At 45.9% G+C, this 22,409-nt stretch overlaps 1 protein-coding gene across 4 annotated transcripts; it reads right to left on the bottom strand.

Moving 5' to 3' along the window:
* Window positions 1–5,962: 5,962 nt before the first annotated feature.
* On the bottom strand, window positions 5,963–22,297 carry LOC8024853. 4 transcript variants are annotated; one of them, XM_040212414.3, is made up of 3 exons: window positions 22,112–22,275; window positions 16,821–16,941; window positions 5,963–7,939 (listed from the first exon to the last, which is right to left on the bottom strand). In XM_040212414.3, exon 3 carries the CDS (start codon window positions 7,802–7,804, stop codon window positions 6,167–6,169), a length of 1,638 nt encoding a protein of 545 aa, XP_040068348.1. In that variant the 5' UTR covers window positions 7,805–7,939; window positions 16,821–16,941; window positions 22,112–22,275; the 3' UTR covers window positions 5,963–6,166. The 4 variants fall into 4 exon arrangements, with proteins under 4 accessions (XP_040068348.1, XP_002407243.3, XP_029822320.2 ...); XM_002407199.5 differs by lacking the exon at window positions 16,821–16,941 and having other exon boundaries at window positions 22,112–22,297; XM_029966460.4 differs by lacking the exon at window positions 16,821–16,941 and having other exon boundaries at window positions 5,963–7,936.
* Between the last annotated feature and the right edge of the window lie 112 nt (window positions 22,298–22,409).

Raw genomic sequence — 22,409 nt, 5'->3', positions numbered from 1 at the left:
TAACACCAAACGTCCAACAAAGGTGGTGCTTTACGAAACTTCAGGCGAACAGTCGGTGGAAAGTGAGGGGAGAGAAAATGGAGGTGGGGCGGTAGGGGGAGTTCAGCAAAAAGAGTAAATCGCAGTTGAACATCTCAGGTGGTGCTGTAGAACATTTTCACAATTAAATGCTACTGGCAAAATTTCTTAAGGCCCGTTCACACGATGCATTTTCCTCGCGCATCTAGTGTCGCGAAATGGTTGCGCCGTCTGAACGAGTCCGAAAAGGACGCGCGTACTTTTCGGACTCGTTCAGACGGCGCAACCATTTCGCGAAACTACGTTTCGCGACACTAGATGTGCGAGAAAAATGCATCGTGTGAACGGGCCTTTAGTGACAGTGATACTATAGCGCAGGCTCAGCGAGAGCAGCAGGCAGTGCACAGGCGGTCATGATAAAAGTTACAAACTAGCTTGAAACAGTTTTCACTTGGCTGAAGTGGTAGACGAACCAATATCTTGCATGCTTGAACCAGAAAAAAAGGTTAAAGCTACTGAAGCCCATTCGGAATGAATTGTCCGACAACCTGCCTTATGTGTTGAAGGACTTGTAGGAGGGCTGTTTCATCTAATAGGCATAAAACTACCTTTTTGGTTGAACTCACTCATTTGCACCTAGCTAAAAAAATCAATTACTCTTATTTACCTTTAACGCTCAATTACGAACTCGACGCACTCATGAACTCACATCCCTCACCGAACTCACTCACTCACGCCCCTCACCGAACTCACACCCCTCACCGAACTCCACTCACGCCCCTCACCGAACTCGCTCACTCACTCACGCCCCTCATAGAACTCACTCACTCACGCCCCTCACCGAACTCACTCACTCACGCCCCTCATAGAACTCACTCACTCAACCCCTTATAGAACTCTCACTCACGCCCCCTCATAGAACTCACTCACTCACGCCCCTCATAGAACTCACTCACTCAACCCCTTATAGAACTCTCACTCACGCCCCCTCATAGAACTCACTCACTCACTCACTCACGCCCCTCATAGAACTCACTCACTCAACCCCTTATAGAACTCTCACTCACGCCCCCTCATAGAACTCACTCACTCACTCACTCACGCCCCTCATAGAACTCACTCACTCAATAGTTCTCGACCTCACCGTAGTTGCGGCGGCGCGGGCTGCGCGACTTTTACAATCCCGCCACGGTCGTCTTCCGGCGCCAGCCGTAACGTCGCCAAGTAATCTTATATTTTTGTTTGTTTCGCTTCGACTTCTTCCGAGCGTCGGCCGAGAGCTTGACGAAGGTGCGCTTTGTTATGATACAAGGGCGCATCATCGCGAGTCTCGCGAAGTAGTCTTTACTGTGTCCACCCTTCGTTTCAAGCATTCGCGACAACTTCTTGCAAGTATGGAGTGAGCGTCTGCATCGTTGTTTATTCAGGTGTGAATTATTATTATTCAAACATGTATACCACCATAGGTGTGTAATCTGTTTCCGCATAGATTATTGCAAACTTATCCTTAATGGTAAGACAGTTTGCTCGGTAACTCGATGTCTAGTAGAACTATTGCGGAACGGTCTGCCTTTATATTTATCGTAGGTCACACCATTCCCCCTAAAATAACTGCCTGTTGGATATTTTTTCGTGGGAGAATGAACGATTGAAGAACTATATGAATTAGTGATGCAAAACTATCGATAAATCGCCTATCGATAGTTTTGGAAAAACTATCGATAGTGTCGCAGAACTATCGATATCGATAGTTCTGCATCACTAATAGTCGACTATCGATAGTACTATCGATAGTTTTCCGATAGTAGGCCATCGATAGTACTATCCATAGTTTTCCGATAGTAGGCTATCGAGAGTACTATCGATAGTTTTTAGATAGTCGACTATCGATAGTTTTTTTACTACCGATAGTCAGATTTTTGGCGGCTATGGAGACTATCGATAGTACTATTGATAGTTTTGCACCACTACTAGAGCGAACACAGTTGCCACACCGCCACTCACCTGACCTTCCTCCTCTTTTCATCACCCAAACTCCCGTCTTCGTCATCACTGAAAGCTGAACCAAAGTCGGGATGGTAAGTTCTTGGGCTAGTTGGTGTTCGATTTGAAAAAATAAAGCAAGAAAAAGAAAAAAGGGAGCGACGCGAACTGCTAGTGTCGGAAAACTATCGATAGTAAACTGTCGACAGTACTATCGATAGGTTTACGATTGTCGACTATCAATAGTTTTCCGATAGTCGATTAACGATATTTTTCCGATAGTCGACTATCGATAGTACTATCGATAGTTTTTTTTTACTATCGATAGTCAGATTACTGACGACTATCGATACTATCGATAGTACTATCGATAGTTTTTTTTTACTATCGATAGTCAGATTACTGACGACTATCGATACTATCGATAGTACTATCGATACTATCGATAGTACTATCGATAGTTTTGCACCACTAATGTGAATGCCATATAATTGCATTTTTTAGCGTCTCTTATTTTTTGTTGCACCGAACATACCAATTAAGCGTGGAACATACGCTCTAATCAAATGCCATCGGGATTTTTGTTTCTATATCTGTGTGTGTTCAAGCTTGTCAACATGTTGAATACAAATATTTACAAAGTGCATGTATAATGTTGTTTTCTATTAAAATAATTCATTAATTTTTGATGGATGTTAATTATTAATTTGAGTTCCCGAATTTGTTTGAATAAACTACAACCTACTGGTGTAAGCGCAAGTTGCTTTGCCTACAATAATTAAATTACTTCTAACTACTGGTAGCCTAATTTGGATATCCACGCGATATTTAAGGGTCATGACCCTTAAATATTGCGTGGATATCCAAATTAGGAAGTCAATTCGATATAAATGGCGGTGATGGAACTCAATTCAATAGAAATGGTATAAAATTTTTCAATACTTGATTTGTTAGATACGAGATGTGGGCGCTTAGGTTAAGTTGGGGAAAAATCATTTTTGAGAAAATGGATTTTCTGATGCTTAGACACCCATCCAGCTCTGTACAAAATAAAATTGCTCTATCTAATTTTCAAATATGACAAAAGTATGGTCTCCATTTTCTATGAACATTCATTGGAAATGCACATACTTGAAGTGTTTTTTTTTTCTTTTCACACTTCTTTCAGAAGTACCGATGACTTACAGGCATTTCCTGAAGTTTGTCATGGACAATATTAACACGTTTGGTGCCATTTTAATCAGGAAGAATGGATCTGTGCGGTGATGCTATTTTAAACGAGAATGTCTTTTACATTATAATTACAGTACTTTTTAAGTAACATAACCCTCTCATATAAGACCTAAAATGCCATCACCGCACAAATCACACCTCCGTGAATGCAGTATGTTGCATTGAAAGATTTTGATAATTTACGAATAACTTTTCTTCAACGACCCGTAACAATTACCTAATCAAATTAGACCGATCTCCCATAACTCTGGTTTTTTGTAAAGATGTTCAATACCTGATCGCATATTTGGAATAGGTGCGAGATGCGTTATATCAGTGTGTAATATAATAAGTATTCTTTCATAAATAATAAAATTACTCTAAAGCCCCTTTGATTGATTAGGGCGGGAAAGTTGCTTCCATGCAGGCATGCGCATGTAAGCATACATATTTATAATTACCTAGGTGCTGAATCTTACCCCTCCCCTTGTTATTTACTCGTATACAGTGTTGCTAAAAAAAAAAAAGGAGCGCGGTATTTATAGTATCAGCTGAGCATAAAGGAAGGATTAGAGAGAGAGAGAAAAGGCATACTCACCGCACGCCTCGTAAATAAACGGGACGTGCCCTGGCGTGAGCTGTACCGGTTGATAAATAATAATATATAGGATTCATAATAGCTAAATACTATTGGAGCTAGTAAGAAAACCTTTTCTCCGGCACGCAAAGCGTCTACGGCTGCAGCCAGTATTCCGACCATCTTCAATGCCCCTCTTCTTGAAGGACTAACGCGGGTGTCGGATAGCAGGCTAGGAACGTCAAGAATTTATCACCAATATTAAGCGAAAGTAAAAAGATTGTTTCATATATTTTTGAATATAATCTAGAAACTTATCCTCTGCAATTATTCCATGACAATCCGCAATCAAATTAACTTTTATATGCTACCAAATAAATGTAGCATGGCGTTTCGGGCGTACTCGAGCACGGAGATGTATATGCACCTTTATGTATTATATATATATATATATATACAAAACTCCAAGCTACAAACTGAACAGACAAGCTGATACAGGCGAATCGTGATAGTTCCCAGCCGGCTTTTATTTTAACATTGTTTTCAGGATCAGCTACCGTACCTAAAACGAGCGCACCCTACGGCAACATATCTGTCTTAGTGCGTACCGGCGTAGCGCCTGCAGTTTTCCTCCCTCATGAAACAACAAACGCAGAGCCGCCACGAAGCGGAGATAAACTGTATAAATCCATCGGCGCTCTTTCCTCCTTTCCCATCCCGCGTAGAGAACCAGCAGTACGAGCTAACAGCGCCATTTCGAAGCGAGACTCGACTCAACTTCCCCGGAAATGTACGGAGAAGCCACATGGACCGCCCTTCCTCGACGTGCACCCGGCAAACCCACATCGAACCCATGTCCCCTCGGGGCCTCGTGCCTCGCCAAACTCATGAACTCACGCCCCTCAGCAAACTTACCGAACTAACGCCACTCACTCAACGTCAAACTCACGACTTTTCGAGGCTTACCAACTCACTCAACCCCATCTCACGCCTGATCGGTAGTGAGTGGACTCATGAATGAGTTTTGCCAAGGTATACAAATAGGTCTTATTGCAATGGCACCATCGACTGGATAGTGCCGAACACTCCCATGAGCTTTTGCAGGGTGGTGAAAACGTCTTAAATGGGCGCTGACACCATAAAGGTCGTATTTTTTTTTGTCTAAAACGATGCAAATTGTAGTCATAGAAACGCAAAAAAAAACCGCATCGCGAATAAAAAGTTACCAACGCGCGCGCGCGCCTTTTTATTTTTGGCGTTCTTCTCTCCCGCTCTTCACCTCCTCGCATCTTTTGATTGGTGACGTTAAAAATTATGAAATTTAGAAGCTTTGTAGGCGAAATTTCTACATTTAATAACGGCAATCATAAAACATGTTTTTTAACACAATTGGGAACGCACTACGGCCCTTCTTTTTGAAATACCAAATATCAGAGTCCGTTGTGATGTCGCCTCCTGGATTTGTATCCTCCCTCAGAAAACTTGGCGGCGCTCGAGCAGAGAATGATCGGAGAGTCGGGGAACCGGACGAAGAAACCAGTTTTTCCCGGTCCGCCGGCGTCCTTCTCTACCGCTCCTTACCTCCTCGCTTCGGGTCGTGGTGGTGAGTGGGGGTGCGAAAGAAAGTCGACTCGCAGGAGACCGCAAAATTTGACGTCACTGCACTAGCGCCTATCGCGCGGGAACTTCAAATTCGGCATTTGGAAATTGTTTTACTTCACAAATACTATATTCCCAAGTTTCAAATTGTGATGGTAATGTCCCGGCATCGTTTTCAATCGTTTCGGATAAAAAAAAAAAAAAAAAAAAAAAGGATTTTGATGGGTCAGTGCTCTTTTAAGGCGAAAGCCTTATGTGTTTCATTGTTCAATCTTTGAGCGAAAACGCGTCGGTGACACGAAAGGTTCCAAAACCCACGGTTCGCCTCTACACCACGAGATGGCGTTACTTGTGTCGGAATCGGCAGAGGCGTGCGCACGGCGCAGACCCAGCGGGAGAGGACACTCTCGCTCGGCCAGCGGTGAAGAGCGGGTGTGCGACATGCCGCGAGATTAACGGCGCGAAAAGTGCGTGGTCAGAGAGCGCGCTGTCTTCAGAGGTTCCCTATCACCGGGATCGGAGCTGTGGCTTTCGCCTTCAAGTAGCATTAGAGATAACAAAAGAGACCCCGTGAACTTTTTAAAGAATTTCTTTAATTCAGATTTAACGTTTTCTGCGGACCCAGCTGATGCCCGGATATTCTGGTGTCAAAAGGGAACTTCCCATTTCGCTTTCCTGGGCAAGGTGGGTTCCTTTCAGTCCCTCTCAGTCTCCGAGGGCAGGGGAACTGCGGAGACGGCATGCGCCAACGATGGGGTCGGTGTAGAGGGAAACTGGTCACTTCTTGTGACGCTTGCCATGCTTACTTCTTTTCTTCAGAACCTTCGGTGGTTTTCGTGGCCGTAGATCCGTTTGTGTGTCTGTACTGGTAACAGGCGGGGCTTGAGCGATGGCGTCTGCTTTCTTCTCTTGTTCCGCGCCCACTGGGCTCTTCGGGTTCATATGTGCGTCCTTAGATTCGGGACTAAGGCAGGATTTGTTTTTCGGTCCGCTGCTCCTGCTGTTTTGTGCGTTCTTGGATTCGGGCCACTCCTGTTTTGGCTTCTGGCTCAAGTGCTCCGATCTGACTCTGGCCTCCAATGGCGGGTGAACTGTGGAGAGGGCACGTGCCACCGATTCCACCGATTGAGCCTGGTGGAAAGGGAGACTGGTCACATTTGAGGCTTGCACTGCGACGGGGGCTTTCTGAATATTGCCTGCACTCACGGGTTTCTTGGGTCCGTACGTGCGCCTGTATTTAGGGGCCTGTTGCACGACTTGTTTTTCGGCCTGCTGCTGATGCTGTTTTGGGGTTTGGGCCGCCGATGATCGTTGGGCCTGCAGCTCCGGTGCTCTGGTGCGGCTCTGGGGCCCTTTTTTTGTTTCTTTGGTGTCTGGGTGATTTGCTGGCAACTTTGGGTTACTTGTTCCTCCTGGTGTTCGCTTTGGGAGGTAGGGGAGGTCGAGTGGTCCATTGTGCCGCCCTTTTGCCCTTGTTCCTGCGGCAAGATTAGCTATCTCTTGCTGTCGTCTTTGTTCCTCCCGACGCGCTTTCTCCACCGCTCGGGCTTCGGCCCAGTCGCCCCCATTGTTGGCGGCTCTGATGACGATGTTTTTCTCTCTCTGGTACGCCGGGCAGCGGCGATCGAAGGCGTCGTGCAAGTAGGGGCAGTTGGGGCATTTCGGCGTATCCTTGCGGTCGCAGGCGCCCTTCGGGTGGCGTCCGGTGCACGTCGGGCACCCGTCCGGGAGGGTGCAGGCGGCGCTCACGTGTCCTAACCTGCCGCAGTTGCTGCATTGGAACGGTCTGGGTTCGGCGATTGCGACTTCCTTGCGTACGCCCCATAATGTCACGTGGGTCGGCAGTGGGCCATCGAAGTGGAGCATCGCGACTTTCCCTCCGCCCAGCCGTTGGATGTTGATGATCTCCGAAGGCGAATCGAGACCCTTTTTCAACTCCTCCGTCGTTACAGTCGGGGGTAGTCGTTTAATCAGCCCGACGCTCTGCGCCTGCGGGGCTGGCTTGCACGCTTTGACCTTAATGTCCGCAAGGGTAGTGGTTTGGAGTAAGGCCTCCACCGCATCCGCGTCAAAAGTGTCGACCGCCGCGATGCTTAGGCGAGTGTTCACTCTGCACTGCGTAATTTTCCGTTTCGCAGTAAGTGTCATATCCTTCGCGATCGACAACATGTTTTCTTTCGTGAATCGTCCCCCTTCTACAGGGCGAAAGAGAATGGTCGTGATGTTCGTGGCGAGGGTCTTGTCGTTCGTTTCACGTGCGGAAGTCAGGGTGGGAGTTGCGGTAGGGGAGGTCCCTTTTTTCTTCTCGACAGTGGTCGGCGTTTGGTGTGTCAGCTTGGCTGTTGGTATGACTAAGTAGCTGGTCGCTGATGTTGCACCAGCCCTTGCGATTCCTTCGGCGGTCGAGTCCAGCATGTTGAAGCCTTCGCTTCACCTGCCACTGGGGAGTAGAGGTTGTGTGTGGACGGGTCTGTCTACGCCACTTCAGCTGTTTTGGTCGTTCGTGGGAACCGCCGACGGCAGGGGAGTACAGGTGGCGTTTTTGCCCTGCTGAAATTAAAATAATTAAAATGTAGCCGAAAATCTCATTGAACCCACGAGTAACTGGTTGAAACACATTCAGCTGAATGCATTAATTGAACAAAAAGCTCTGTGCTCGTATTGGTAATTGGTTATCTTTTACGCACAAAGGGCTGCACGCATTTATGACATCAAAACCGATGTGTTCCTGTTGATAACAGCTACTGCTATGCACAAAGGGCTGTATGCAATCATGGGACAAAAAATGAGGAGCAAAGCTATACGCGCTCCGGAGTGCACTTTGGACGGAAATGGCTATACGCACTCCGCGGAGAGCTCATTCCGCTCGGGCCACCCTTTACGAACGGCGCGTGTATCACTGGGGAGCGTGCTAAGCCAGCCCCCGCCTGCGTTCACGCCGCTTCGTGGCGACAGTGTGCGGCTTCTAATTACAAAACTTAACCAGTACACGCCGCTTTGCGGCGTCCAGCCGGCAACCCAAGCCCCGCTGTCCCCGATCGCACCTCCGGAAAGGGAGTCCCATACCATTTAGTTCCGCGAAGTTTCGTCGACAATATTCTTTCTTTTTTTTAGTGTTCATCGCAAAAAAAAAAAAGAAATGTCGTAAATATCGCCAAATGCCTCGACAAAACAAAATGTTCGAGAAAAAAAAAAGAACAAAAAAGTAGGCCCACTGCGGATCGAACCTGCGTCCACTTCCGTATAAAGCGGACACCTTAATCTTATGCTATGCCATCCCTCAGAAAACTCTTTGTGATCCATTTGTTTTATACGAGTTTAGCGGAGTACGTATAGCCATTTCCGTCCGAAGTGCACTCCGGAGTGCGTATAGCTTTACTCAAAAATGAAAACCGTTTACAACTCCCTGTAACACCGAATTGGAGCGAAGCTCTTGAGCGAGGGGGATGGAAGGGTACTGAGGGGAGGGTATACGCCTCATCCCTCCTCCTCACCTCTTCATCCTGCCTCCTACTCCGCCACGGGGGCCACGTGGCCCCCGTGACCTCAGAGGGGGTCACGTGACCTCGCGGTTACGCCGACGCCACTCAAGCCGGAAACGGGCACCTAAAGGCTGGACTCCACGGGACGAATATGCTGCGAAAAATCGAAGAATTTTGTCCGGCGGCTTATGCTCTGCGCGTAGAATCAGCACAGTGGCTGCTACGTCGCGCGCAAAATGAGCGTGCCGTAGAACGACGTTTGTCAGTTATTCGTCGCATAATTCGCTCTATGGGGTTCACCCTTTAGAGCTGCGCTCAAAAACTTATGCGCAGCTATTGGCCCCAGGGCAGTGAACAGGAGGCGCCTCGGTCGGCTGCTGGTCAGCGCGGCTGGTGGCCACAAAGGGCAACTTTGGGAAGGCAATATCAACGAGCGAATGGATACGAGCACTGCCTAACAGTTTGGAAGGGCGCTCGAAGACTCGAGATCTGGTCCAATGATCGCGGCCGCGGGCCGTCTTAGAGGTGAAAAATGCCCCATAAGATGACGCCACTTTTCAAACCAAATTTAAAATAGGATTTTATGCATCTAAGGGGGAAACACTTATGTGCAGCTGGTGGTAATAAGTGCTGTCGTGGAGATAGGGTTCCTCGCATTTATGGGGTAAATACCTTTGTGCTCCTGCTGGAAATAGCCGTGCACATTTGCCTTCAGACATTATAAACCAAAAAACTCTATGTAGCAAAGGGCTATTCAAACAGAGCGTAGGGTGGGCTGGGGGGGGGGGGGGGTGATGCATTCATTGCCTGCTTCACTGCATTCCATTGATCCAGGACGGAAGTAGACGGTCCAATCATTGAATGGGCTCATAATCCGCCGACAAACAGATGCAACTTATCGCGTTGCCGCATAGACTTGAATCACGTGATCTTGAAAGCGGTCAGCAGTGCTTAGCTGGGTGCTGTTGACCACTCTCCCCAACCGAGCGTCCTTTACGTTTCTAGCTAAGAGGACGATCTCAGGTGTTCATGAAAATCATAGCACACACAGAATTAATATAAAAACTGCGCAATTTGACCTACCGTAGAATACCGTGCATCCGCCGATACCACGCCCATGCCCCGTTTTTTCGCGATTATCTCTAAATTTTGAGTGGGCGCTTGCCCGGTATTTTACTATGCGATATCCTTCTCAGAAGTGACATGGTAATTATCTTTAATTCTCCAAAAAGAAAAAAAAAAAAAGACTTGTGGAACCATACCATGTCTGGGCTAGTGATATAGATTTACTCACACTGAATGAAACATCCTTCAGAATGTATGTCGCTCACACAGTACTGACCTGCTGTCTAAATTGTTATGAAGAATATTTGTTTCCCAAGCTTTAAGATGGACTTGGTCCTTTTGTAGTAGCGAAAAACTTCCCTCTCCGCCTTAACATCACGTGGCCGGGCTTTAACCTGGCACAGAGCAGTGGCGCTAATATAATTACTGGGCCTAACCTCGTTTTCGACGTGTTCCAACGGCGGCAAGTTGTCATAATTCTTATAGTGTCTGTCCTGTTGTTTTACATCGGAGCTGTTAAGGGCTAGTTTCCCCAGTTTCGTGTCCGGTACCAAACAAATGTCGACACAAAACTACACAAAACTCTGGACAGCTACCGCCATCTATGAGCGACGGCGGAAACCAGAACACCAATCTGGTTGCCGCCATCGCTCATAGAAGGCGGCAACCTTTCTAGCCTTTCTGTCATGGTGCGCGATGGTCCGGTGGTCGCCGTCGTGTACGTCCTGTCCCGTCCCGTCCCCTCCGCGACGCCCAAGAGAGACATTGAAGCATTCATGGACGTCTTCGGCTAGGTTCTGCTCGGCGACGACACGTCTGCCGTACTGACGGGTGACTAACTTTGACACTGCACGCAAGGACGAAAGTGGTTCACTTCATTTATGCTCGAGCGCTTCGGGCTTGCGCGTGTGAACAAACCTACGGTGCCCACGACCAAGCATTGGACGTGTATAGACCTCGTCTTCACGAAGAGCGTGCCTGCCGTCAGCGTACACCCTATGGCGGTGTACCACAGCGATCACAAGGCCATGGTCACTGTGGTTGACGAAATAAATAACCCCGGATCGTTATATATGTTTCATTATTTAATCGTTCAAATAACCAATTAAACAATCACACATTGATCCTTACATTTATAAATACTTCATCCCCACCATAATACAGCTTGGCTGGTCTTCCTTGTTCACCAGGGTGGAAAGGCTGACAGTTTTTTTGCCTTCCACTTCAACACTAAGTGGAGCAAAAAAAAAAAAAAAAGGTTGGGTAAAGGTTTTAAAAAGATAAAAACTTGCTTCAGACATTTCCTGGCACTTGTTCGATTGTGGAAGGGCAACTAAGGGCCATATGCGACTACTAACCCGAGATCTTTAATAAGCTGCAAGCTGCTGGGGTTGCACGACTGCACACCTGCCAGTGTCAAAGCAAGCAGGGTGACCCCAGGTAGATGACTGGCTGAGTTGATGTACAGCGAGCGTTTAGCACAGATTCGATTCCAACACCTCCACACTTGTTTTGAAGCTGTGGATTGCTAAATGCATAGCATTTAATATAGGACCAGTTCTTAACACTTTTGTGCCCATGCCGGTTCTAGCCTCAATGGGGAAGAAAGGAGGGAGCTGCGGAGGGGGGCGAGTGGTTGAGGTGTGCTTACCCATTCCCTTCAGGATGTTATGTTAAACCATAATGTCACCTGACTGATGTGTCGGCGGCACAGGACTATCATCATCGCCACCGGCCAGCGGAAGGCCCTGATCCTCAGCGCGTGCAGGGTGCGCGCTCGGTCGTGTTTTTGTTCTTGATTTCCGAGCGAACTGTCGTTTCGCGCGCTTGTCGGTTCTTGCTTTTACTAAATACTCAGACAGCCGGTGACGGCTGCTCGGACTGCTCGGACATCAGAGTTGGCGACGAGAATCAGCACTCACCGGATGATAGCCTACACTTAGATTGCCGCTTCGACAGCGGGCGATGACGAGTGCTACGCCATGGCCACACCCGAGTTCGGTCGCATATTAAAGTTCAACAGCCGTTCCAGCTCCTAAAAATCATGGTACGGGCGGCTGCAATTTTTTTTCGAAGCTAACAATATAAAGGATGCTTCGAAAAAGACAGCACACTTGCTAATGCTGTGCGGTGAAGAGACCTACGACGTGGTCTGCGCTCTTGTTTAGCAGAAGCAGCACCGACAGGTGACCTTCGAAGAGATTGTTCAAGCTCTAGAGGCTCATTTTTACCCGCAACCTTCGGAACTCTACTGCAGAGCACGCTTCCAACGCCGCAACCAAGAGGACGGTGAAACGGTCAGCACCCGAGATACAGCACTAAAACAACTCGCAGCAAACTGCAATTTCGGGACCACCACTAAGGAAGCGTCCAACCCGACACTGCTCCTAGGAAATGGGAGGCACTCACTTGATCGAATGACGTTTTAGCGAACGCCCACGTTTGACCGAATGACACTTTAGCGAATAGTCGGACGCCGCGAAGCGGCGTTTTCGGGTGGGCCTAATGGGTTCACATTTTTGTAATGAGCCGCCGCAGACTGTCGCCGCGAAGCGGCCTAAAGCGCAGCGCGGTGGATGGGTTAACGCGCGCCCCCGTTATTCGCTAAAACGTCCATTCGCTCAAATGTCGCTGTTCGCTAAAATGTCATTCGCTCATGTCATATGGACCCCTAGGACATTATGCTGCGCAACCGTCCTCTTTACGGCGTCTCTTCGCGGGAAAGGACTTGACATTTCAGAGAGCCTACGACTTCACCCGGCGAGCAAAAAACGCGATCGAAGACCAGCGGAAAGCGAAGGCAGAATTCCAAGAAGTGCAGAAGGCAAGTGCAAGTGGCGGACCAACGCGACATCCACATCAGTCTGTCAAGAAACCGAAAGAGCAGAACGCGCAATGTTGTTGGAGGTGCGACGCACAACGCAGTCTGGAGATTTGCAAATTAAAAAAAAAAAAAAAAAGAAATTGTCTTGCAGGTATTGAGAGAAACGCGGACACATAGAAAAGGCGTGCATCAAGAAGCGGAAGGAAGCGAATTACTCGCACCGAAATCACAGCATGGAACTACCTCAACACCAGCTGTCGGGTTCCGACACTCAGCAGCAACGTCAAAACTGTACGAGCTCAACTCTGTGTCACAAACTACCAATGTGCCAAAGTTTACAATGAAGGTATTAATTGACAACAGGTGCTTGAATCTTGAAGTGGACTCCGGAGCAGCCTGCACGCTCATCAGTGAAGCGACATACAACTCCAAGAGGACAAACAAACCACCTCAGCTGGAGACAGACTTGTGCGTAATCCGTTACAAGTAACGAAATTACTTGTTATCCCTTACATTTATCGGTAATTTAGTAACGAAATAATTACATATTTTCTAGAGTAATTTTAAAGTAATTCCCTTACATTTTTTACGTAACAGATTCCTTGTAATACGTTACATTTTTTTTTTCAGGACGCCCCCGCCCCCCCCCCCTCCCCCCCCCCCCCCCCCCCCTTTCTAAAGAAAAGGTCGTTTTCATTTTGGTAAAGTTGAGTGCAGTGACATTGCCACGCGAATTGACCAGCGCAAAGGGAGGCTTGGCACACCTCAGTTCCGCAAAGCCTTTTTTTTTGCACCATCAAGACCCTGAATCTATTTTTTTTAGACCCTAACAACAATGTCAAATGATCCGAATAAACATTTCTACAAGAAAAAAGGGGGCTGGTTGGGGGGGGGGGGGGGGGGCAAGTTATATCCGCTTTTTTTAGTGTCTTTGTTTTTTCTTTGCGATCGAAGGCGGGGAGAGGAAGACACCAAGTGATTGTATGCCTCTTCGAGAAGCTCAGGTTGTAAGTGCACAGACAAGAATTAACAATGTGCTTCTCGGTTATAGTGACTACGACCATTTTCATGATGTCACAACACGAGTCAATGCTCAGTCTACCCTAAAATCCACTAAAAGAGATGTGATAATATGTGAAGGTGTTATTGCCACAAGCATCCTCGTTCGTCGATGCACACTTATCATCGTCTCTTAGAAAACATTGTTTTTTTTTTCTGCTTGTTTCACCGTATTCGACCCAGTTTTAAAAGATATTTACTTTTTTGTAGTCCAACTTCTAGGGTTGGCCCACTTTATTTGTGAATTCCAGCCAGGTTATCTGCATCTCAGTTACCCTATCGTGAATCAGCTTTTTGCGAGCACTTCGAAAATGGTAATACGTAGTCTTCTTTTTTTCTTCTTCCTGTTTTTATTCCAGCAGGACGCATCTGATCTCAAGTAAATATTTTTTTACAAATAAAACACAATGGTGGCTGACGTGGACTTGATATTCTGGGCTTGAGGAGAGAGTGAAACTCGTGAGTGGGGCCACAGCGCGGCTTACTTAGTACTCTACCCTTCGCTGCCCGTGGCGTCAGTAAACGTCTATCTGGAGAACACCGGAGTAAACTGTAGTCGGTTCATGCTGCGTGCGTTTTTGAACGGCAATAAGAAAGGTACACGTGGCAAACGTGCGTTTACATTCCCTTGTTTTAACCAACGTTCTAATTAATTGTTGTTATAAGTCCCCAGTTGTTGTTCTTTTCTCAATTACTTATATTTAAATATTGGAAACTTTTTCTCATTCACCAACGTCTCAACCGAGGCTCGACCTGTTCAGAACCAAAGAAAAAAAAATATCGAGCCAAACCTTATTATCACCTTACTGTTACCAACTCTTCTAAACTCTCGAATATCAGGCAACAGCTGCAAGGAGGAAGCTTTGCTGTATCTTCGAAATAGATATAGTACTTCCATTGCTTCGCTGAAAAAGCTCAATGCGGAACATAAAACATTCGTGAGGCACAATATGACACTCCCATTCAGTGCTTCAGTTCAAAGTGTGTTCAGCGTATCAGTGGACATCTTCAGTAAGAAATAACGCAAAATGTCTGACGAGACTTTCGAGTCAGCTGTTGCTGAAAATGCTCAAGGTCAATAGATGGAACAGGTGCCAACAATAGGAACTTGAATAAACTTCTTCCCTTTGTTTCTTAATTGAGGAAAATAATGTTGAAAGTAACGCCACGAAAGAAACGGATTACTTTTGGGGGTAACGGTCACTTACTTTTAGGGGATGGGTAATTGTAATTGTAATAAATTACAATTTAGCCTCGAGTAATTGTAAATGTAATTCCTTACAATTTTTCAGTAACGTGTACAAGTCTGGCTGAAGACTCAAACATCTTGCGATGCACATGGTCAGGTCAGTCTCTTGGAGTTCTAGGCACTGCAGCAGTGTTAGTCACACACAAAGACAAAACCTGCAGTCTGCCACTCATGGTTGTCAAGGGAGCCGCGGTTGCTACCTTCTCAGACGGAGCTGGCTTCCACACCTCAGCACAGACATTGCTGTAATTAACGATTTCTCAGATGACGGGCTTGTCTCCAGATCACTTATTACAAGTACCAGTCTTTGTTCAATCGCATCACAGGACACGTTGGTCCTGCCGTGCAACAAGAACTTGTGGACGGAGCACCTCCGAAGTTCTTGAAAAACGCGCTCGGTTCCCTTCGGTCAAATGTAGACTGAACTGAATCCATTTCAGCAGCAAGGCGTCATGGAACAGACTCAGCATTCCGACTGGGCAATGCCTTTAATCCTAGTAGGAAAAGAAACGGAACGCTGCGCATCTGCGGCGACTACCGTTGCACCGTGAACCTTACAGCAAAGAAGGCAGCTTATCCACTTTTAACAGCAGATGAAGTCCTCAGCAACCGGGAGGAAGCAAGTATTCAGCACTACCGATCTGGTCCAAACTTACCAGAAACTTCATGTTGCCCCAGAAACAGCTGAGTCCTGACCCTCAACACGCTGAAGGGACTTAAGTCAAGAGACTTCCTTTCGGAATCTCCGCAGCACCGGCCATATTCCAGCGCTCCGAGGTGGCTGTGCGTACCTTGAGGATGTCATAATCCGCGGAATACAAGTGTAGCTTCGGAGTTCAATAGGTCTTCTTTCTGGGACACCATATCGATGGCTCAGGGGTTCACACGACACAAGTGCGAGCCATAGTGGACGCTCCAGCACCAACTTGTAAACAAGCTCTACAGTCGTTTCTCGGACTGCTTGCTTTCTACGACAGATTTCTGGAGAAACAGGGCAACCATCGCCAGCTGTCTCTACGAGCTGCACTGGAAAGGTTCTGCGTGGAAATGGGAAGAAAAGCACCAGAAAGCGTTCGAGCAACTGAAGAATCTGATCCTCCAACATACAGCGCTGGCTCACTACGACGAGAGGAAGGAGATCCTTGTTTCTTGCGACGCTTCGCTGTACGGCGTGGGAGCTGTCCTTGCTCAGCACGATGGAAAAGGCAGAGAGGCACCAATCGCTTTTGCTTTTAGGACACTAGGACCAGCAGAAAGAAATTTGGCTCAGCTGGACCGAGAGGGCCTTGCAGTAGTTTTGGAAGCCCGAAAATTCCACAAGTACAATGCAGGAAGGAAAGTGACGTTCATCACAGACCATCAACCGCTGCTTGGTATACTTGGGCCAAAGAAACCGACAGCTCAAGTCTTCTGTCCCCGAATGACCAGGTGGTGCATCAAGCTGTCTACATATGACTATGGCATCATCTACAGGAAAGGCAGGAAACACCAGAATGCTGACGCATTGAGCCGACTGTCATTACCAGACAGTGACGATGAACCATGGCCACCTGGTGACATATTAATGTTTGAAGCCCTAACAAGACTACCATTCACAGCCACAAAGATAGCTCGTCTCACACAGCAAGACAGCACTTTGTGTGAACTGTACACTGCCGTTCAAAATGGCACAGTAGACAAACTCACAGGAGATGTGTTTACACCCCACCAGCAAAGATCCGCAGCACTGGCACTTCATCAAGAATGCCTTACCTGGGGTTCTCGAGTGATCGTACCAATGTCAGCACGTCCTTGTGTACTGGCATTTATACACGCAGGCCAGACGCATAGTGGCTATGAAGAAATGCGTACGCAGCTACGTGTGGTGGCCACCCTAGTAAAAAATCCAAAGAAGATTTCTATTGGATCGATAGTGTGGAATTCTCTTCGTGCACATGATGAAGCACAAACGGAGTCTGTTCTGAGACGCCTGGCACGCATAGCTTATGATAGACATTTTGGCAGAAGACATTTTTATAATTATGAACTCCTCCGTTGCTAAATTAGGGCTTCAAGTTTTATCCGCCAGAAGGCTGGCACGTGATATAGTATTTTTGTACAGAGTAATTCATAATGATATAGACTCCAAGCTTTTATGCAAAGTTAATTTTAATGGTCCGGCTCGTTTTAATAGGAGTGCTTTTACTTTTTACGCTCAGAACAATCTAATGTCATCGAATTTATCTAGAATGCAGATATTTGTCAATAATTTTGGAAATGAAAATTCAGATATTTTCAATAACTATGTTGAATTCGACAATTGCATAATATGCTATTTTATTCTTAGTAATGTATTAGTTACTCGAATGGATTTCTGTTCTTCATATGAATTTATGGATGTATATTTTGGCATGTGGAATTATTTCTGCACGATTATTTTCTTATCGTTTACATACCAGTGCCGCATTACAGACTTCTGGTCGTTTATGGGCACAATAAAGTGACATGATGATGGTGATGATATAACCAATTGAAATTTCTATATTACCATAAGATATTTCTACTAGACCAATAGCAATTTCTGTCCACTTAAGATTTCTGCTTATCCAATAAAAACGGCTATTGGTCCTATCGATAGTTCTACTGAATCATAGAAGATCAGCCAAAGTGAAAACTTCCAGCACACCTAAAAACATTCCTTTTGGTTGGCCAAGCATCTAGAAATATGTTTTGTTTGTTTTTTTAGTTTGAATAGTTTTTATAGAATAGTGTTAATGTGACACACTCATCACCGACTTTGATTAGTGTTCTCAACAATTCTAACAGCTCTAGCTAAGGTTTGCGGAGTGGAGTACACTTCAATATTAGGATCACTTCCTATCGAGAAAAATTCAACAAGCATTGCAATGCATACTTTTGTGAAGGAATTAAAAAAATAATAAAAACACTGCGTAATTTGAAGATTGAAGCTCTAGAATAATTTAGCAATAAAAGATAGTAAGCTGGCTCTTACTAATTAAAAATACACTTCATGACCAAATGAGAAAATAGTTTCAAGACTGAAAAAAAAACAAAAAAAACATCGGCTCTTCCATTTCATAGCATCTGATGCAACATCAATACTTTACTCTTATCAATTTTCTGTATCTTGTTTAGTATTTTTCTTTTTTAAATAATAAAACTATATCACTTTATATGCTAAGGCTTGTTTCTTCTTTATTTTAGAAATTTTAGTTAGTTCCGTTTTGACCTCACAATGGAATGCCCCATCGCTCTGACATCCATCGGTTTGATTTTTCATGGCAAGTACCGCGAGTAAGGAATGCCTAAGGACGTAAAATTGCATCAGTTTCTTTAACTTTACCAATGTTCAAAGGTTCTTTTCACTACCAAAGTGTTCAAGAAAAGTCTGGAAAACAACGACACGCTTGGGCTAACAAGCAGCTCAGTCCTTGCCCTGGAAATTGTATTGCTCCAGAATCTATCTACTTCTTTGGTCACTCGACGAGCCTCCGAAGCCACGGAGACGACCGACTTGGTTGTGGTCAGTACGACAAAGCAAAGCTGGGTCAGCTGGGGCCTTTTCCGTAGGCCAGAAGGACGTCACTGTTGTCGTGCTGCTTGAGTATTGGCGAGGAGATCGAACTATAGGGGCGCTTTGACACGTTTGTTGTCCCCACACCTTGGCGTTTACCCAACACAAAGCCTGTGGACATGCCCACAAGCCTTGTGGGCATGTGCGTATCTTAATGTAAAAATACTAACAATAAACTAAGTGGCGTTTATTGTTAGTGCCGGATCCCTCCCCAAAACAGTCGTCACAGAATGCGAGCTTGACCCACTCCGGCTTTTGTGCTGAGCTGGGCTTATACATCCTGAAGCTGCATTGTTCACGCAGGCTGGAGTGGTAACAAAAGAGCCCTTCCTTCCCCTCAGGCGACCCGAGAACACGAACTCCAACCGAACGCTGAAGCGGAGTTCGATTAAGTGAGCGCAGCGCTGAGTCATTGTTATTCGTTGTCCCCATCGGAGTAGTTCTAAAGTTGGCCGCTTGTGGCGCCACGGTCTGATGGCCTCCCCAATAACTTTGAGAAGTGTAACGGAAAGATTGGGTCAAAAGCAACCCTATTCTTTCGTTCAAATTAGCTAATTAAATGTGATTTGTGAACGATAAACCTCAACCTACCTGCTACCAACAAAGTGCAGAAGTGGTCACGTGATCCTCGCTACTACGTCACGACGAAGGGGGCCCACCTCCCTTTATTTGTATGCCTGTGTCCGAAGTAACTTTACCCCAAGGTTCCGAGTTACGTTTGACATAACCCAATCAGAAAATTAAAGTTACATCCCGAGGAACTCGAAATAAAAACTAAAGTTACACTCGAAATGAAAACTAAAGTTACACTCGAAATGAAAACTAAAATTACATCCAACGTAACTTTACGCCAAGATTTCAAGTTACGTCCGATAGAACTCGAAATGAAAGTGAAAGTTACGTCCGACAGCAATAAAAGTTAAAGTTACGTACTGTGTAACCTGTGCAACCTTATTGAATGTTACACTCTACAGCCGATACATGACCTAAGCACAAACACATAGTGAATTATTACTATATTACGTCCAATGCAGCATTCGTTAATTGGTTAAAATGGCAACTTCATCTGTACCTCCCGGTACAAATAGATGCCCGTCACATTTTTTTTTTTTCTTGTTTTGTTTCTTTCTTTAAAGGGACTATTTTACAGGTTTTTAATTTGCACCAAACCTGAGCGCACTGAATGTAGTAACTTAGTAAAACTCTTCTCAAATTTCGCTTCATTTTAAAAGTTATAGGCAAATTGATATTACAAAAACAAGCAAAAAATAATCTCCTTCATGACGTCCTTGGTCGCTTGAGTGGCCGTGATCTAGAGGAGGGGTAGTGAGCTCAGCGAGCGCTCACGGCTGCCGCACTCCGTGTTGACGGCTCGAGAGGGCGCCACTAAAGCATGTTCTGGATAGGCTGAATGAAGCGGGCAGCCAGGGCGGCTCGCATTGCGTTTGCTGTGTGATTAAACACTAATTTGGCATGACACTTCATTGGCCACAAACGATAGCAAACATGGTGTAAAGACCAGTTCAGAACGGAAGCCACTTGGTGCTGCCATACCGCCAAAGGGCCAAACCGCAAGCCAAAGCTGCTCGCCGAAGGCCTTCGGAACGATCGGAACCACTCGAATCTTCGACTGCAGGGCCGCCGCGTACATCCGGAACCTTTTTACGCTCGCCACTCTGTGCCTGATCCCACTACACCTTTCTAGTATACGCCGTTCTTTCCACCGATTGGTGGCGGATATGTCGATGGGTCATTTCTTGTTTCCATACTTTATAAATTGCATTTGTTTCTTTTCTGATCTAAATACTGAACAAAAACTACTTTTATAAATAACGGAAACGGCTCGCGCCACTTATATTTTGTATTTCGACTAAAAAGCTTTTAGCGGCTGTCTGGTAGTAAGCCCAGGACCAAAGACGTCACATATCGTGCGCTTTCGGCACCGCGGGTCACCCCTGTAGGTGGATAAGTTTCCGTGTTGTCCGGTTAAAATATGACACACAGGTATTTAGTTACTCTCTCCGTGCCCGCTGGCTTGTCCGAACCCCAAGAGACGCGGAAACCGCAAAAAAGGTAGACACTTAAATATGATAGCAGGGCCCCTTTAAGACAATTTTTTTTCACCTTTAAGACGATTTCTTGCGACACTTTCTGAAAATTGCGGACGCTTGAAGATTATTGAGAGAGATAGAATAGTGATGTGATACGAAAGTGCTGTTTACAGCAGCAGAATTTCCGGCAGACTAGTTGAAAACTGGCACAATCGTCACATACCACTCAAGACGCCACGTACACTAGCTTTGGCAGTGTTTTCTTCCAGAGTGTCTTAAATAAAGAGCTGTTTCGAGGGGGCCGCCTGGGTGTGAGAATGACAATAGACCCTCGGCCCTTAGTCACATCAACTTTGCTCTCAGCCCGAGCCAGCAAGGGCCACAAGCAGGTGTAACAAACGTGGCAAGAATAGCAAAATGTTTTGATATCGAAAAAAAAAAAAAATGCAATGAGTTGTCTTAAAGGAGGAGAAGATGAGAAAGAAAAAAACCCATGCACCCAGCTTCAGCAGCCTCGATGAGCGAGGAACACACTCTACCGCTCTAAACAATGCTGAAGGCACGAATAGAGTTGAGCTTTTAACCGATTCACGAATGCTGCATCGGACGTAACGCAGTAATAGTTCACAATTGGGGGTTTTCGTAGACCGCGTTTCCCCCTCCGCTAAGCTCTCCGCAACGAAGAAGCCGCTACTGCGCCTGCGCGCCCATGGCCTTGACTGTAGAGTTCCGGGTATCGTAGCGGGTTGCGGAGAGCGTTGCGGGACGGCGAAAACGATCTACGAAAACTCCCTAATATTTTTGTATTTACGTTATGTATCGGGCGTAACTTTACTCTTTATTTAAAGTTCGGTCGGACGTAACATTAATTTTTATTTCGAGAATGTTCATAGTGGGTTACGTCGGAGGACATACCTTTAATTTTCATATTGGGTGACGTCGGACGTAACTCAAAACCTTGGGGTAAAGTTACGTTGGACGTAACTTTAATTTTTATTTCGGGTTCCGTCGGACGTAACGCTAGACACTGTGTTATTTTTAATATTTCACTACTTCCGAATCCAAACCTATAAAAAAAAAAAGGAAAGACAATGCTTTTTGCGAAATTACGTTCGCGTGGCCAATTTCAGGTACGTACTTACGTTTAATTTGAATTTTGCAAGGTGTGCGTCTCTGCGACCGCACCCTTTAGGCTCTAGTTGTTGCATGCCATTTTGTTTTTGGACCATAGACCGTTCCAGTTTTTCTGTTTCCCTCCCTGTCCTCCTCCATCGCTTCGTGCACTGAAATGCACATTGTGCCGTCAAATAATCTCGAAGACCGGCCCCGCATGTGACGTAAAGAGAGCCGAAATAGAATGTGGTCAACTCGAGACCGAGAATCTTGTAAGGTTAGTTCATAAGCAACACAAAGCTTACTTTGGTTTCGGTGGTGTTGCTGACTCGTTTTGACAAGCATTCGACAGCAATTAAAAGAAGCTAAAGAGCTATAATCCAAACTTCCGCCAGTCAAATGTCAAATTGAAACTTGAAATACCCCAAATAACTCCGAAGCTCGAAACTTCAAGAAGTGATGCTCGTGCCGATGGGGCACTGCCGCGCTGCAGAGTATGACAAACATGGCAAAGGTCGAACGAATAATAATAAAACTCCAGTAAAAAAAGTAAATTAAAATATCGTTGAAAGATATTTAGGAAATCACGAGAGTGCTTATCAA

The sequence above is a fragment of the Ixodes scapularis genome, unplaced genomic scaffold (assembly GCF_016920785.2).
Source record: "Ixodes scapularis isolate PalLabHiFi unplaced genomic scaffold, ASM1692078v2 PGA_scaffold3__209_contigs__length_174095766, whole genome shotgun sequence".
NCBI lineage: Eukaryota > Metazoa > Arthropoda > Arachnida > Ixodida > Ixodidae > Ixodes > Ixodes scapularis.
The sequence above is the reverse complement of the archived record's forward strand: the minus strand, read 5'-3'. Positions and strand labels throughout refer to the sequence as shown.

What these genes read in the sequence shown, in the direction of transcription:
- LOC8024853 (XM_002407199.5), bottom strand. Translation starts at nt 7,804, where the DNA reads ATGCTGGACTCGACCGCCGAAGGAATCGCAAGGGCTGGTGCAACATCA.